At 41.1% G+C, this 16,692-nt stretch overlaps 1 protein-coding gene across 1 annotated transcript in view; it reads right to left on the bottom strand.

The window, feature by feature from the left end:
* The window catches only part of HLH54F (basic helix-loop-helix domain-containing transcription factor HLH54F), a 57,824-nt gene that overhangs the window by 38,285 nt on the left and 2,847 nt on the right, over window positions 1–16,692 (bottom strand). The window contains exon 2 of the mRNA XM_083119454.1: window positions 3,530–3,891. Coding sequence (XP_082975580.1) covers window positions 3,530–3,817 — 288 coding nt within the window. The 5' untranslated portion in view covers window positions 3,818–3,891. The remainder of the gene's footprint in view (window positions 1–3,529; window positions 3,892–16,692) is intronic.

The following is a 16,692-nucleotide window of genomic DNA, read 5'->3' as shown; positions in this document are numbered from 1 at the left end:
ACATGGAGAACACATGATGAAAGATCCTTATTGCAAGACGACACAGCCTCGTTCAACCAAGAAGATAGAACTACACCGGCCCAACCAATTCCAAGCGGAAGCTCTCAAGTGGTCGTGGAACAGTCTGTCAACAGTCCATCCTGCTCAGGATCTCAGAGGTGCGAATCTACAGTTCCTGGATCGCTCAATGACGCTGCTTCTACATCTTCACATGCAGTAAGATCAACGTGTGCAAACACGCTTGCACGCACAAGATATTCACCTCGGAAACTTGTGCGCACATTGTCACCAATTTCTGTTCTTTACAAGCCACCTGTGACCCAAGAGAAGCAAGGGAGCTTACCTCATCAGAAACTATTTCTGCAGTCAAAAAGTAGCGTCTCACTCATGTGTGTGCACGATCCATGGAAAATTCAGGTACTATTCCATCTACAGTTGCATCTAGCGGCGAAGATAGCGAGTGCCGTATATGCAATGGTTGGTATCATTGAGACAATGAAGGTGAAGAGTGGATACGTTGTGAACACTGTTCCGTGTGATATCATAATAATTGCGTTGGCATAGAGAAGGAGGAAGTTGAAGAATCATTCAGTGTTATATCGTGACTTTCCTTTAGTGTATATTTTGTAATATTTACTTTCAAACTCATCATGCTCATATTCCCCAATAGTGTGCTCATATTACCCCCACCGTTCGGGGTAAAATGGGTTTTGTAGTCGTTTTGTTTTTTTATTGTTTCTCATTTGCATGAAGAGAGTTTCGCTCATGTGTACTACTATGTATTGCGGTAAGACTGTTCTAAATTTTGCAATATGTAATTTTTCTGTATTTCAATACATCTCTGAAATATTATAAATTTTGTCTTAAGGTGGTCATATTCCCCCACTTACCCTATAGGCTATATATATATGGCGTTCACTCGTCTTGAGATCGTTCGCTGTGGGAAATTGGGAAGCTCCGAGTGAGTGAACGTAACCTGGTCAAGAAGACCTACAATAACGGCTGGGGGTTCGTCGGGCTGATCACCCGTCACCCCAACACTGGTCTGAGACCTCCACGCTATAACAGGTGACGGAGGAACAGTGTGGGAGGGAGACCAGCAGTCGGTAGGTAAGCCAAGGCCCTCCAAGGTGCTGTAGAGCTCTGGGTTATATATATATATATATATATATATATATATATATATATATATATATATATATATATCCTATATAAGACATACATATAACCTATGTGTATATATTTGTGTGTGTGTAGAAATATACATATGTATGAGTATGGAAGTCGAATTTTGTACCCCCCCCCAAAATTAAAAACTTTGTGTTGGTTTCATTGTATCATTTACTGTTAGTGTTGCCCACGAGACGAGACTTTGGCCTGTCTCGTCTCGTGGAGTCTCGTGGAAATGCTGTCTCGTCTCGAAAATATTCGTTTGTCTTATGACACATGGTCAATCTCGTCTCGTCTCGAATTTTTAAAAGCCTGTCCCGTCTCGTCCCGTGGGCAACACTATTTACTGTCGTCCTCATGATTAATTCAAGACGTAGAAGGCATAAAACTACCGAAACAGAAAGAAAGCGATTATGCACTTGGAGTCAACACCACAGCTCCCAGCTTTCACTCCACTCTTCTGTGTCGGGGACGCAAGATTCGCTGAAGTGATAAACTGCTCTCATAGGAGGTCCAAGTGCCAAGCAGTCTAGCGCGTGGTTAATTCCAAGAAACTGTCTCCAACTCGACCTCTTCCCCCCTAATTGTGTTACCCATTAATTGTCCACTCTCCTCCCCCCTTCGCTCAAGGCATACGAAATGACGTGTTACACGGTGTAATTTTCTAATCGGATCGCAACGCCGCTTGTGGGAAGTGCACGTGACCGCGATCACGTGTGTGTTTCCCCGCTTTGTAAGGAGAAAAAGACGCGTGCTCTAATAGAAAGATTATACTGCATTAAGAGGCAACTTCAAAGTGAGGGTACCGAGCCGCCACTAATGCCTTTGTTTTAGATAGCGGTTGCTCAAATGGCGGTGTGTGAGTGTGTGGGCGATAAATGGGCATCGAACGTCCTGCTGTGTGTTTTAGTGTGTGTGTACGTGTGTGATTTAATAGCGCCCACCTCAGACTTACCGAGGAGCTGGGACTATCAACAACCTAGAAATGGAAGATTGTTTTACTTTGAATGTTCAATCAAGGGAACTTCGGATTGGATCAGATTTGCCAGATGGCGTAGTGGTAACGTCGTCGACTTGTAATCAAGGGTTTCCGGGTTCGATACCCGTGGAGGCATATTTTGGTTCGGTCCCACTTTAAACTGTAGGTCCAGTCCCGATCATGGACGTCAGCAGGCTTTTTTCCAGGGAGGGGCAAGGAAGGTATTTTTTCCAGGGCGGGCAAACAACTCACATTTTCTACCAAAAGAGTGTAGTTCCCTAAAAAAAACATTGCTTAAATTTGAATTTATGGTGTTAATGCAATAATTAACACATATTATTGTGGCTAAAATGAAATTATATGTATGAAATACATAATTTTTGATTGACTTTTATTTTCCAGGGGAGCCACGCCCCCCCCCCCCTTGCCCCCCTTCCGGACGCCCATGGTCCCGATTAGCTTATATGTGCATAAAATGGACTTAAAACACATATCAATCAATCAATCAGATTCGCTAGGCGTCCCAGATTTTAAGGGACAGTCGGTTGTCAATTGTCCCTTATTTGAAAATTGTATTTTTCTCGGCTGTGTCCATATTTCTGAACGCCTAGATCATCTATGGTAGCACTAGACAATTGATAATGTCAAATTGGAGAAATTGTTCATCTGAAAACGAGAGAAGAGGTACTTTGTCTGTATATGTATTACAGAGTCTAGGCAATGGATAGTATTCACTTAAAATTACATGAATATTCAAGCTCTACATATGCTACAGAATATCCGGAGGTTCTTATACAGGATGTTTCATAATTCCCTCCGGGGTTTCAAACGTTTATAGTACAAGAACTACAACAGATACAGCAAATATCAGTACATAAAAAATCTCTCCAAGTTTGGTACGTCCCTCGTTGCACGGCAATCACTCGCCCAATATATTACGATCAATACCAGCAATTGCTTGCGTGATCCTTTCTTACAGATGCGTTAAATCACGTGACAAAAAAAGCACGAACACACGATGTAATCCCACAAGATAAAATATAACTGACTCACATTCAGCGAAATCTAGAACGCAGAAAGTTTTGTGTTCACAGTCCAGGTCATGTTTATGTTAACTGCGCTATTCTGCCACCTAGCGGCTAAATCTACAATGACGATGTGCCGTATTACGAATGCAAACTTGGAGATATTCTTTATGTTCTGATATGAACCTTTTTGCTGTATGTGTTATAGTTTTTGTACCATAACATTGGAAACCCAGGATGGAAGTGTGAATCACCCTGTAGATGAAATTACAACCCAAGTTAATTTCTTCTTCCCCAACGATACGATAACAAGCACTCTCTGCAAAGAAAAAGAATAAACAGTGTCGGCACTTACCAAGTTCAAAGGATGGATTGCAGGTACTTCCGAGGCCTCGTCGGTGAGTATCGCTCGTAGATGGGCGATGTAGCTAGTCGCCAGCCTCAAGGTGTCTAGCTTGGACAGCTTCGTGTCGGGAGGCACCCAGGGAAGGGTCGTCTTGAGGCGGCAGAACGCCTTGCTGAGGACCCTCATCCGCGCCCTCTCCCTCGCATTGGCGGCGTTCCTCTGCTGCGGTTTCTCCTTCATCCCTCCACTCGAATAGCCCCTGGGTCCGTCGCCGCTGTCCTTCCGTCGGCGAGGCATCGGCCGTCAAGCTGGGTCCCAATTGCTTGCCCCGCGGTTCCGCCACTGAAGCTGGGGTCTTGATTTCGAAGCAACTAGAATATAACCCCAAAAAATGTAGATTTAGTTACTACAATTGGAAAGTTAAATACAGGGTGACCCAAAGGAGGAACCGAAAATTATAATAGAGTTTCGGTTACTTTTTTGGAGGACACCCTGTATTTCTAACATTACTGAATATTGCGTATACACTTTGAATATCTGTTAAAAACAAATTCTACTTTCATTATTACATCGAAAATGCTTCGGTGACCAGGCAATGGGATACCTGTTGGGCAGGCACGTAGTCATGGGGGCTGAATACCCCCGAAATGCTGCAAATATCTAATTTAATCCTTAGCAGGATTAAACATCTTGTTGATTGATTGATTTTTCTTAAGTTCACTTTATGCACAGATAGGCTAATCGATACTGTACCTACAGTTTAAAGTGCGCTCCGAACGACTATGAGCCTCCACCGGGTGTCAAGCCCGGGACCCATTGATTACAAGGCGACAACGTTATTTAAACATATTGTATAAGTTGTAATATACTGATAAATTCATCTTCAGAGCTTCTACCCCCTACTTTTTCGGCTTTATATTGCGACTGCTGATAAGGGATGAGCCCCCTTCCCCCTCCGAAATAAAATTCTGTCTCCGGGACTGTGCTAACCAGTGGTAAGAAGACCAAGACAAAACTAACATGAGGGAACTGATATGAATTGTAAAGATTGGATTGTTCTTGCCCAGATTAGGGACAGGCACAAGACATATCTTCGGGTTTATGTTATCAGAATGCTAATTACTTTAATATTATGATAATTGGAGTATTTCAGCAGAACAAAAGATATCGGCGTTGCAACATTTCGAGATAAAGGCTATGTTCTAACCTCTCCGATTGTGTACTGGGTAATTTTATCAATCTGCCACTATCTCTGTGCATAGGGTGTAATTTTCTAGGAGGCGCATTTCATTTCTAGTTTAATATGTTATCCGATTTGGGAGACTACAAAGAACGTTTTGGAAGTATTATTGATTTGGTTATCTTAAACCCTCCCTTTGTTTCCTTTCTCTTTCTCTCTTTTATCTTTTCCCTCTATCCCTATTCATCCTCTCCCTCTATTTCTCAGCTTTCTATCTTTCATTCATCCCTCACATTTTTCCATTCTCTCTCCCGTTCTATCTACCGTTTCATTTATCTTTTTTTTCCTTTTCCTCTCTTTCTCTGCTTTCTACCTTTCTTTCATCCCTCTCTTTTTCCATTCTCTCTTCCGTTCTATCTACCCTTTTCTCTTTATCTTTTCCTCCTATCCCTTTTTCTTCCGTTCCCTCTCTTTTCCTCATCTTTCTACATTTCTTTCATCCCTCTCTCTTTCATTCTCTCTTCCGTTCCATCTAACTTTTTCTATTTATTTTTTCTTCCTATCCCTTTTTCTTCCGTTCCCTCTCTTTCTCATCTTTCTTTCATCCCTCTCTTTTTCCATTCTCTCTCCCGCCTCTTTCCACCGTTCTCTTTCTATCCTTTCCCTCTCCTTCTCATCTTTTTATCTTTCTTTCATCCCTCTCTTTTCCATTCTCTCTCCCGCCTCTTTCCACCGTTTTCTTTCTATCCTTTCCCTCTCTTTCTCATCTTTTTATCTTTCTTTAATCCCTCTTTTTCCATTCTCTCTCCCGTTCTATCTACCATTTTCTTTGTATCTTTTCCCTCTATCTAACTTTTTTAATGTTATATTAATAGTAGAATGGGTTGAGTATTTCACGATAGGGGATAGGCTAGAGCTCACTATCGCTCATCTATTGGCCATTCTTGGTTTGCATGTATCGGTATAACTTCTGAACTATTTTACTACAAAAAAATTGGGCTCCGGTACCCCATTCTACACCCTTGATTTCAGGCACATTTCAAATATTTTCGTGAAAATATTTAGTTCCTCATAACAAACAGTGTTTGCAAATAGCATGGAAGTTAATTTTTTAGGTCTGCCGGCTACGAAACTTACGTCTTTTATAAAATTAAAATTCCTTGCGTAACGTCAAAAATGTTTTTCAGAACTTCTATGATGGCGGATCATGGATTCATGTCACAGGCGCACGTCTGATTTTTTTTTCTTTTTCTTCTTATGATTGACTTGTGCAATAGGAACATTTGCGATTGCGATATGTTATTTGTGTGATATATTGGCGGGTTGGACATATCAGACATTGGATTTCATTTATGCGACTTCAGAAATTGGAATTAATTATTTTTTTTGGCAACTGCAGGCCGTAAGGGGGAGGGTTGTTTTTTTCTAAATGACTTGTGGGATGGGATAATTTGCGACTTCTTATTTTTATATGGGAAGGGAGTGGAGGGTGGTATTCTGTGGAAAAGGACAACAAGGACTTTCAACGTAGCAGTTACTTCATTTTTGGACTAACAAATTTTACTTCGACCCGCAATTCAGTAAAAAGAGGTAAGTTACCTTCTTAGGTTTAATTTTAGCCTTCATTTTTGGTATCTTCATGTGTCAATGCGGAAAACAGTGAGAAATAGTGTTGGGGGCAGGTGGCTCCAGCCAATTTCTAACATGCCTTTAAAAGGGACTCTATAGATAAAGGCGGGGCCGCGGTAACGGTAGGGGCCGTTAAGTCAATTACACCAGGGGCGGAGCCCGGAATCGGTGGGAAATTTGGACTCAACAATTTCAAACGACAAAATCTCAACTTTAAACGGCTGTACAGTCGTAAATACTTGTTTCGCGCTCCAATTGTTTTAAATTCATAATTAGGATCACATAATCTTCATAGAGAAAAAAAAATGAAAATTCGAGGGTGTAGAATAGGGTACCCGACCCAACATTTGTTATTGGATTTGAATATTATCTTATGTCCCATCTGTATATACCGATACTCTACAGCTTCGTGTAGACATTTTATATAATGTTGCATGTGCAGCTAAAGAGAGGGCACTGTAAACTGAAAGACAAATTATCTTAACGTTTCGAATCGTTCAAAAATTGTAAGAAGTCTTGTACTTTGGAATGTTAACCAGCTATTATTCTTCTCCTGTCTTACATAGCAATTACCATGCGTAAAACATTACTCTTACTAAAGTATACGTGGTCTGTTAGGAAATAATGAGACTGATTTTCTGTAGCTAAACGATGAATTTTATTATTTTTACAAATCAAGGTTATCCCCTTCAAAATAGTTTCCTTGGGCAGCAACACAGCGATGGAGGTGTTGCTACCCCTGTTCGTAGCAGTGCTGGAAGGCTTCTGCTGGAATATCTTTTAGCTCGTCGGTTACGCTCTTCTGGATATTATCCAAAGTATCAAAATGGCGTCCTTTCAAGTGGTTTTTGAGCAAGGGGAATAAAAAAGTCACAGGGACTGAGATCCGGCGAATAAGGGGGCTGAGGAACCACAGGAATGCTTTTTTTTGGAAAAAATTCATTGACGGAGACTGCCGTGTGACATGCTGCATTGTCGTGGTGCAGCATCCAAGTGCGTGCAATGTCTGGTCACCCTTTCCTGGTTCTTGCAAGGACTTCATTCGGTACACACGTTCAAATTTAACTCACTACTGATCATTCTCACCGTCAGTCGACGATCTGACCTCACAAGAGACCTCACTCTTTCCACATTGTCATCCGTTTTTTAGGTTGAAGGTCTTCCTGCCCGAGGTTCGTCTTCCACTTGTTCTCGGCCTTCTAAAAAGGACTTCTGCCATCTGAACACTTGTGCCCTAGATAGTGCATGTTCTCCATAAGCCCTTTGTAACTTTTCATAAGTCACAGTGGCGGATTCGCCAAGCTTAACACAAAATTTGATGGCAGAACGTTGTTCAAACTTTTGCCAGTCCATTTTCGTAACGCACCTCACAAACACAACTACACGTCAGACGCTCTCAACAATCGTGTAGCAACTGTAGCAAGTTGAAACTTGTACTGAGTCAACGGCAAACATTCACCTACCTGCCGTGTGAAGGTGGGGGCAGCAGCGTTGCCGGTTCGTGCACAGTGTTGCCAGTCTCATTACTTTCCTAACAGACCACGTATACACGATCTTTGTTTCGTGCAAATGCTTACAAGAAATCTAACTTCATATGTAGGGTTAATGCCAATTTCCTTTCACACATAAAGGTTGTACTGAGATTTTTTCACTTTTACGTTGGAATATATATTACAGTGTCAATATAGGCAAATTCAAGATTAGATTTTTCAAAGTCATGACGATTTCGCCACCAAAGGTTCTGAATTCCAATCCCGGGCTGAGTATGGATGAATGTCATATCCAATCGCCCACCAGGGGTCCCGGGTTCGATCCTGGGCACGGGTGTTTCTTGTGAGAGTCCCTTCATCAATTTCATCATATCATCTTCGCGATTAGCCAAAAGTGGAAGAAAAGCTATGTTTAACAAAACATACAATCACAGATAAACGTAGAATAGTTTATATGTGATACAATCGTTCTGATGATAGTAAGACCCAGTTCGTGGATTTTCATTGTTCTCGTGCGACGTACGGGATGCGTGATGAGTGATGGCAGCTCATCAAGCGTCAGCCTGCAATCCTCGTTCAAGTGGAATCCTACTTGGAGACTTCACGCGAAGCGACCGGCCTCCGTTTGACGGCAAGAACCCTCCCACGCCGCCGCACTCGGCCCATCATCGCCTCTCCCCTCTTGATGCACTTAACTGGAAGATGAAGCGACACCCGGCGCAATGATACATGTGCATCTGTGCTCGCAATACACCCACGGGTGTGGATTTGCACGCCACGAAGAAATAGCGGGGAGAATAAAAGAGAAAGAAAGAGACTAGAGAAGAAAAGAGAAAGCGGATGACTGAGAGAAAAGGAAATAGAGAAGGTGCAAGAAAAGAGGAAGAGGAGAAGAAAGCGAGAACGAGAAGGAAAAGAGATAGAAGAAGAATGAGAACAAGCGAATGAGAAGAGAGAGAAAGAAGGGGAAAGTGTAGGAAAATCCTTGTCGTGTCGCTTGTCACTTTGGTCTGCAATCTCCTTAGGGCAGTCAACTTCCGCTGCCTATCCAACTACTGTAAAAATATGATCATGACAGTTTTCTAAACATTAACGGCCATTTCAAATCCAAATTAATGTATGTATGTTCATCATGCATTCAACTGTAATTTACGAGTATAATCATTATCTATCTGTATACATGACAAAAATACTAACTTAAAATTAAAAACTGTTGCGTCCTGTATTTTAAATTTACAGGACTGTTTAAAATTGAACTGTAAAATATTGTACAGGTAACTTCAAACAGTGGTCCACTGTAAAAGCATCCCTTGAAGATTAAAAAACCACTAGCAACTCACTTCTTAATTTTGCGCCCTGACTCAAACTCGGCATTTTACACTTCTCTTGCAGGAAAGGAAGTATTTCTCGTAAGTCACGTGATCTTGTTTACATAAACTTCGTTCTTACGGTGGATGGAGAATATGTTTGTTTTTTATAACAGTACTTGCCCAAAAAATGCTCCTCCGTGGCTGTGCGGGACGACATGGGTTCGAGTCCGCCTGGGTTCAGTCTCTGGGTTCTCGGCCTGTGTATAGGACCGGTGGCAACCCACCATCGTGAGGAAAGTGGGGAGCTACGAGTGAGTAGCGTAACCCGGTCTGGTAAATCTCCTATAACGGCTGGGGGTTCGACGTGCTGACCACCTCCACACCTCTGGGTACGATTGTGGGAGGGAGACTGGCAGTCGGGAGATAGGCCAAGGCCCTTCAAGGGCTGTAGAGCCACGGGTTACTTGCGCAAGAAACGAACTTTAACAAATTACACAATATATTATTACTTACTTCTTAAGTAAATTAATACCAGTAATAATTTTTATGATTCTTTTTTTTTAATAACTGGCTTATTGCGCACATACTCAAATACAATATGCAGAAAATCTTTCTTTTCAAACTCTGCTGCATTTAGTCAGTGAACGATCCATATTCGTCAAAGCTCAAACGAGTATTTACATGTTTGACCGCAAGATGATGCACTTTTTAAAATATCACTTAACTACAAGATAACGGCAAAATAGACACTTAAATTTCATCAATATGTCAAATGGTATCTCAATATTTCATTATTTATTAAATGTAGTAAATTTAATGGCTACTTACTTGTGTGCTTAAGCAAAAATATGTTTAGACAGAAAGTGGCACGATATTATTTTTCGTTACACGATATATTTAACTGAAGTTATTCTATACTTCACAGCTCCACCATCACGAATTTTGAAAGTTCATTAACGGAAGTATCTTAAATGTATACTCAAAATGTTATTTTCTACATTATTATATATAAATTTATAAACATTCAGCACCATGAATTGCTCGTTTCTTCGAAAAGTTTGCAACATCTTGCAGAGCAACGTGATAGGCGACAAATTATTATGTACTAGTACTACAATAATAATAATTATTATTACATTACAGAAACTTTCACAGTATCCCATAAAAGGCGAAGTTGGAGGTAATCGTGAGTGGACGTACAGTTTAAAATGGCATCCGAATGGTTCCAGTGCCTGCATTGGACATCCACAGAGTTTTAGCTTGGATTCTGAGTATCCACCGGCGTACTCAGGGGGGGGGGGGGAGCTGATGGGGCAACATAAATTTTGAGAGAAATTTTTTTTTTTCAAACGAAAGCATACAAGATCACGGGAAATCCAAAGTGGCAAATGATCCTCAATTAATGAAGGTTACAAATGGTAATTACGAAAAACATTATGGTGTTTCCATCCCCTACCTAGAACTCAGCTATAAGATATCCACTTTTACCACTCCCGCCCTTTCATATAGAAAATCCTGCGTACACCCATTGGCGTCCGGAAGGGAGACAAGGGGGGGGACGGCCCCCCCCTGGAAAATGAATGTCCATTTAAAAATTACATATTTCACACAATTTCATTTCAGCCTCAGTAATTTAGTAATATGCCTCCTTTGCCCCCCTGGAAAAAAATTTCCTTACTTGCCCCTCCCTGGAAAAAATCCTGCGGACGTCCATGCAGAGAGTGTATCCGCAAGAAATTTGGTGCACAGTCAACAACATTCCCGTAAATGCTTCCAAAGGGTTATTCACCTTGACAGGGTGCATATTGAACTCTGCTGTGCTCTTTCGACGTGGTTGTTACATCAGCGCCACATTTCAACCTGGTGGTGAAAATTTGAACTCGTTTCTCGCCAACATTCGCTTCCCCGTGGTCTCCAAAGCCTCCATACCAAGTTTCAGCGCAATCCATTGCTTCGAACGGTCACCAGGATACATGTGTGTGTGTGTGTGAGTGTGTGTTTCATCCAGTTTCAAAAAACAATTTCCAAGTGGTGCATAAAAAGGACAGACTGGATGAAATATAGCTATATAATGTTATCAGCTTTAATTGAAAACCTGAAAAGTCCAATAAAAATTGAAGGGCAGACTGTATACAGCTCAAATTTACATGGGGCATCAACTGTTATTGTTCTCCTCCGTGACCGTGCGGCTTTGGGTTCCGACTGCGGGACGCCATGGGTTCGAGTCCACCTTGGTTCAATCTCTGAGTATTTGGCCTGTGTATAGAACCGGTGGCAACCCACCATCGTGAGGAAAGTGGGAGCTACGAGTGAGTAGCGTAACCCGGTCACGGATATCTCCTATAACGGCTGGGGCTTCGATGTGCTGATCACACGTCACCCCATTACTGGTTAATGATCTCCACACCTCTAGGTAGGATTGTGGGAGGGAGACTGGCAGTCGGGAGATAGGCCACAAGTTATTATTTACAGTATATCAACTGTTATTTACAAAATAGCCTTAAGCCTGCAACACTAATTAAGTGAGCTTCAAAACGCCAATTTTGTTATTTTATAAAGATTACAAAAATTTCTCGGCCAATGAAAATTCAATATCTCTGTGTATGCTTAACACGCCACGAAGTTTACAAGTAGAGGAGATTGTTCGACAATGGCCTGAGATGGGTGGAAAGACCTTTGCAATGGCTCGTAGGGAGCTGAAGTTGATGAAATGTCATCTTTTTTTTTTACATCTCGGACACGATGCTCATTAAATATACACAATATTACACTTCGTCTAGAACCCAAGAAAGGTTATTTTAAACTGCATTTTTTGCCAATTTTCAGGTTTTAGGTCATTTCTCCCGATTTTCGGCAGTTTTCCGTAATTTTTCGCAAATATTCGGTGTATTGTTGCGTCATATTTTGTCACTTCTTTCATTTTGTTAATATTCTTGAGTCTTTTCACCAAGGTGAACATAGGCCTATATATATCTCGCAGGATTGCAATTTATGAGGAAAAGAAATGCTGAACTTGTGACAGCGTTGTGTCGGGGGAAAGCACCAGGTGCCCGTCTGAGGCAAACTAAGATTTAAGATCAGATAAGGAGAGGCTGCAAATACCCTGGCCAGACTGGCCTGATTTTGGTGTGTCTATTTTTTATACAATTTGTTAAATTTCTAAACAAAAATTGTCTTACATGTATCGTGATAATTTATTTTTCTTTACAGTGCCACGGAAACACACCACACTACATCACCAGGCCAAAGATGCGGGAAATTAATGCATTTTACACCGATTCATTCAGTGTGTACGACTTTTTCGTTAAATTATTTTAAAATTATTCGGTTGTTTCCATTGGAAATCCTCGTTGCATATGTTAATTGAATGTACATGTGGTATCATATCGTGCCTTTTTTGAAAGCAAGATTGCATTTTGTTTAATTTCATTTTCATTTCAATTTTTAACCTGAAACTAACAAATTTAATAGTAATTTTTTGCATTTTTACGTCATTTTTTCCCATTTTTTCGGACATTCTATAGGTCATCAACTTCTGATCTCTACTCATAAGTTACTGCACGTGAACCCCAAAGACTTATTCTTCTTAAGGTATACAGGCACTAACTGAAAGTTGAAAATACACTGGTCAAAACAATTAGGGGAGCAAGCAAGAAATCCCAAAACCAAAGTTGGAAAGTCAAAAGTAGCAATGTATGTTGATGAAGTGAGTGTGTCCTCAACCAGTACAATTCATCTGTGATGAATCATCAGCATGAAGAGCTCTCTAGTGACACCATAAGGCACGTGGCAGAATTAGTGATATGAGGAGCAATCACGAGGTCACTTGGGAACCCCGGTTGTTTGGTGCTGGCAGACCGTAAGTGCAGGTGGGAATCAGTTGAGTAGTGTTGAATAGGAACGATGGCAGAACAACACGATTTAGGGGAATCTAGCGCATGGAGAGCCATTGGGAGGATGGAAGCAGGGCAAACACAACGTGAGGTGGCTGCAGCCCTTGGTGTGTCACGCAGTGTCTTTTCCAGGTTTTGGACACGATTTCAACAGACAGGTACAGTACGAAGGAGGCCTGGGCAAGGTCGCCCACGGTCAACAACAGTTAAGGAAGACCGGTACTTAGCATTGTCGGCTCGCAGGAATAGGCAGCAAACTGCAACTGACTTGCAACGCGGCCTTGTTTTGGCAACAGGACGAAGAGTCTCGTGCCAAACTGTACGAAATCGCCTGCGGGAAAGGGGTCTTTATGCAAGAAGACCAATGGTGTGTGTCCCTCTGAATGCCCAACACCGTAGGGCCCGCAGACAGTGGGCTGTGGAACATCGTGAGTGGGGACATGGAGAGTGGAGTTCAGTTCTCTTCTCGGATGAGTCGCGTTTCAGTCTCCAGTCAGATAATCTACGCATTCTCATCTGGAGGGAACGTGGGACTCGCAATTATCCCGCACATGTGCGCGAAGTGTCTCAGTATGGTGGCGGTGGCTTAATGGTATGGGCAGCGATCAGTGTTGGTCGACGTACCTCCCTGCACATTATCCGGAACGGTACTTTGACAGCCCTACGGTACCGGGATGAGATCCTCAGGCCTCATGTTGTCCCAATGGCTGCAGATATCGGTGATCGTTTCATTTTTGTGGACGATAATGCCCGACCTCGTCGAGCACGTCTGGTTGACGCCATGCTACGGGATGAGGGTATCGAACGAATGGTATGGCCAGCGTCCTCCCCAGACTTGAATCCCATTGAACATGTGTGGGACACACTCGGAAGACGCATTGCTGCTCGGCCAGCGCCGCCTACAACTCTGCAACAGTTGGAAATGGCCCTTCTGGAGGAATGGGTGAATATCCCGCAGGCTGTCGTTGATAACCTTATTGGTTCCATGCAAAACAGATGTGCAGCTGTCATAGCAGTTCATGGCGACCACACGCCTTATTAGACGTATGGATCTGTTGCGTATCTGTCCATTTCTGTTGTCCTATCACCGTGCTGTTCTCCTGATTTTGTGCAGTACCTTGCAGAAATCACTCCTAGAACTCTGTTGTGCTAATGACTCAATAGACATGTATTGTACTGGTTGAGGACACACTCACCTAATCAAAATACATTGCTACTTTTGACTTACCAACTTTGGTTTTGGGATTTCTTGCTTGCTCCTCTATTTTTTTTGACCAGTGTATATGCAGACCAGCAATAGGTCTGTGCTAAAATACAACAAACTTGTGCAAGCCTACGTATAGAAATCTACTAGGTAAGAAGCAAAGACAAATTTTTCATATGGCTCTCCTTGTATGTTGGTTCGAATCCAACTGGAAGCTGTAGGTCTAGTCCCATTTACGCACACAAAAGAAAATGCTTCAAATTGTATTATTATATTATTATTTATTTATTATTATATTCACTTCAAGTGTGTCAATTGATACAACCGTGCCCATTGGTTTCGTGGTTAGTCGTTGATTGAAATTTCTGACCGGATGCATTTTTAATGCATCAAGGAGAAATGAAATGTCAAGATGAACCAAGAATGACACTGAAATGTTCCTTTGCACTTCAATGCATTTTCTTGCATTTATGCATTTCATCCGATCAATAGTTCAAATGATTGATTTACTTTCATTGCATTTTTCTTAAAATTATATTCTTGTAACTCGACACCGAACTCTGTGTCGAAGGGGATAGCACAGCGCGCTACGACGCCAGAGTTCGAATCCTGGCCTGGCACCTTCACACGTTTGATCATAATATTAGCCGAAAGTAGCAGAACACCTAAGTAAATCAAACTAAATCAATTAATCTAACAATCTTGTAAATTGTGTTGCTAAAGATATGAAAAAATGTCACTAAAAATTTCAATACATTTGCGCAATAGACAAGATTTTTTGCAACATTGAAAAACAAATATTCTAAATTTCAAGACGGGCTAGTTCTACGTATCTTGAAGTCAAAATGGCATAGTTTTGATTGGAAGCAACTTTATAAAATATGTTATGCATTTTAGCGGGTCGAATAACTTGATTAATCATATTTTCAAAAACGGATGCATATTAGTGCATATCCAGAGCTTCTTGGACCTTCCCGATGGCGCAGTGGTAGCGTCATTGCCTTGCAAACAAGGGGTCCCGGGTTCGAACCGGATGGAGGCACATAGTAGTTCGGATCCCACTTTAAACTGTAGGTCCAGTCCCGATTAGCCTTACTGTGCATAAAGTGGACTTAAAACACCAAATCAATCAGTTCTACATTATGTAAACTTCTCCATTCACCTGTCTCCTCATCGCTTTTTCGTAGGTCGAAATATTTTTCTAACGATTTTATTTTCAAATACTCTTCTCGTATAATGGACCAAGTTTCACATCCACATAATACTACCTACATTATTGTATATTTTAACTTTTAATTTATTAGATACTGTACTAGAAGATGGAAATTTGTAAAGAGAAATTTACTTATTATCCCATGAAGCATTCTTCAAGAGGGAGTAATATTCGCGAAACATTCACAGAGATCTATACTTCTTTATAATTGCGTACGAAACTATTGCTTTGACATATTCATTAGATTTGGAACGCCACGAATAGAGAAGATTTTATTTTCAAAAAGATAAAGCAACACGTTGAATGTAAGTGTGAGGGAAACTGATAAAAAAAATGTATTCTTCACAAAACACCTTTGGTCAGCAAGATCGCAAGATCTGACTCCATATGATTACTTATGGCTTATGCGAATTTACTGAATTATTAATATTATTATTTTCTAGTAGGGTTATACTTAAGCTTACAACAGTTTACTTTACACTGATTATATTACTATAATAAAAAAAACAGAATATTGCTTCTATTGAGGTTATGTTACGTTAGCTTCGCAAATTTTAAAAGCAATAAATTCACGTAGAAGGAAAAATGGAGAATGAATTGGAGACATTAATAAGCTGAGAGAAAGTGCCAGAAAGAGACACAGAAAGAGAATAAGGAAGATATGGATAGGAATATATAAGAAGAGGGGAAAGAAAGAAAATGAGAGACAGATAGAGGTAAACAGAGGAAAAGAAAGGAAGATGTGTGTGTGTGTGAGAGAGAGAGAGAGAGAGAGAGAAGGAAAGAGAATGAGGGAAAGGAGAAAGAGAGAGAAAGATAAGTTTAGCGTTCATGGAGCAGACCTACTTCGTTATTCAGCATCGCTTTTCTACTACTCTTTGTCTATCGCGACGATGAGGATAAGTGATGATAAGATGAAATTGATGAACGGACACTTACCCATGTTCAGATAGGGACACGAATGCGGATGCGAGATCGGAAACAACAGTAAAATAAAAACTTGTTGAGAACTGTTCTACACCCTGTGTGGGGGAATGGAAGACATATGTTTGTAATTAGCAAGTAATTAAGCCTCCTAGGTGGCTGGTTGGTCGATTGACCATCTCGCTTCGCAATTCCTGACATGATCATGTTCACAATCAACAGTCAAACTTGTTTTATGTATTGTATAATTTGTACTCTTATGTAGATTTTGTATGTCCTTATATAATGTATTGCATAAAAATATATGACTTTCCAATCTAGAATTCACA

This window comes from Lepisma saccharinum, chromosome 1 (genome assembly GCF_977018435.1).
Source record: "Lepisma saccharinum chromosome 1, izLepSacc3.1, whole genome shotgun sequence".
In the NCBI taxonomy this organism is placed as follows: domain Eukaryota; kingdom Metazoa; phylum Arthropoda; class Insecta; order Zygentoma; family Lepismatidae; genus Lepisma; species Lepisma saccharinum.
Note: the sequence above shows the minus strand (reverse complement) of the source record. Positions and strands in the feature narration are given on the sequence as shown.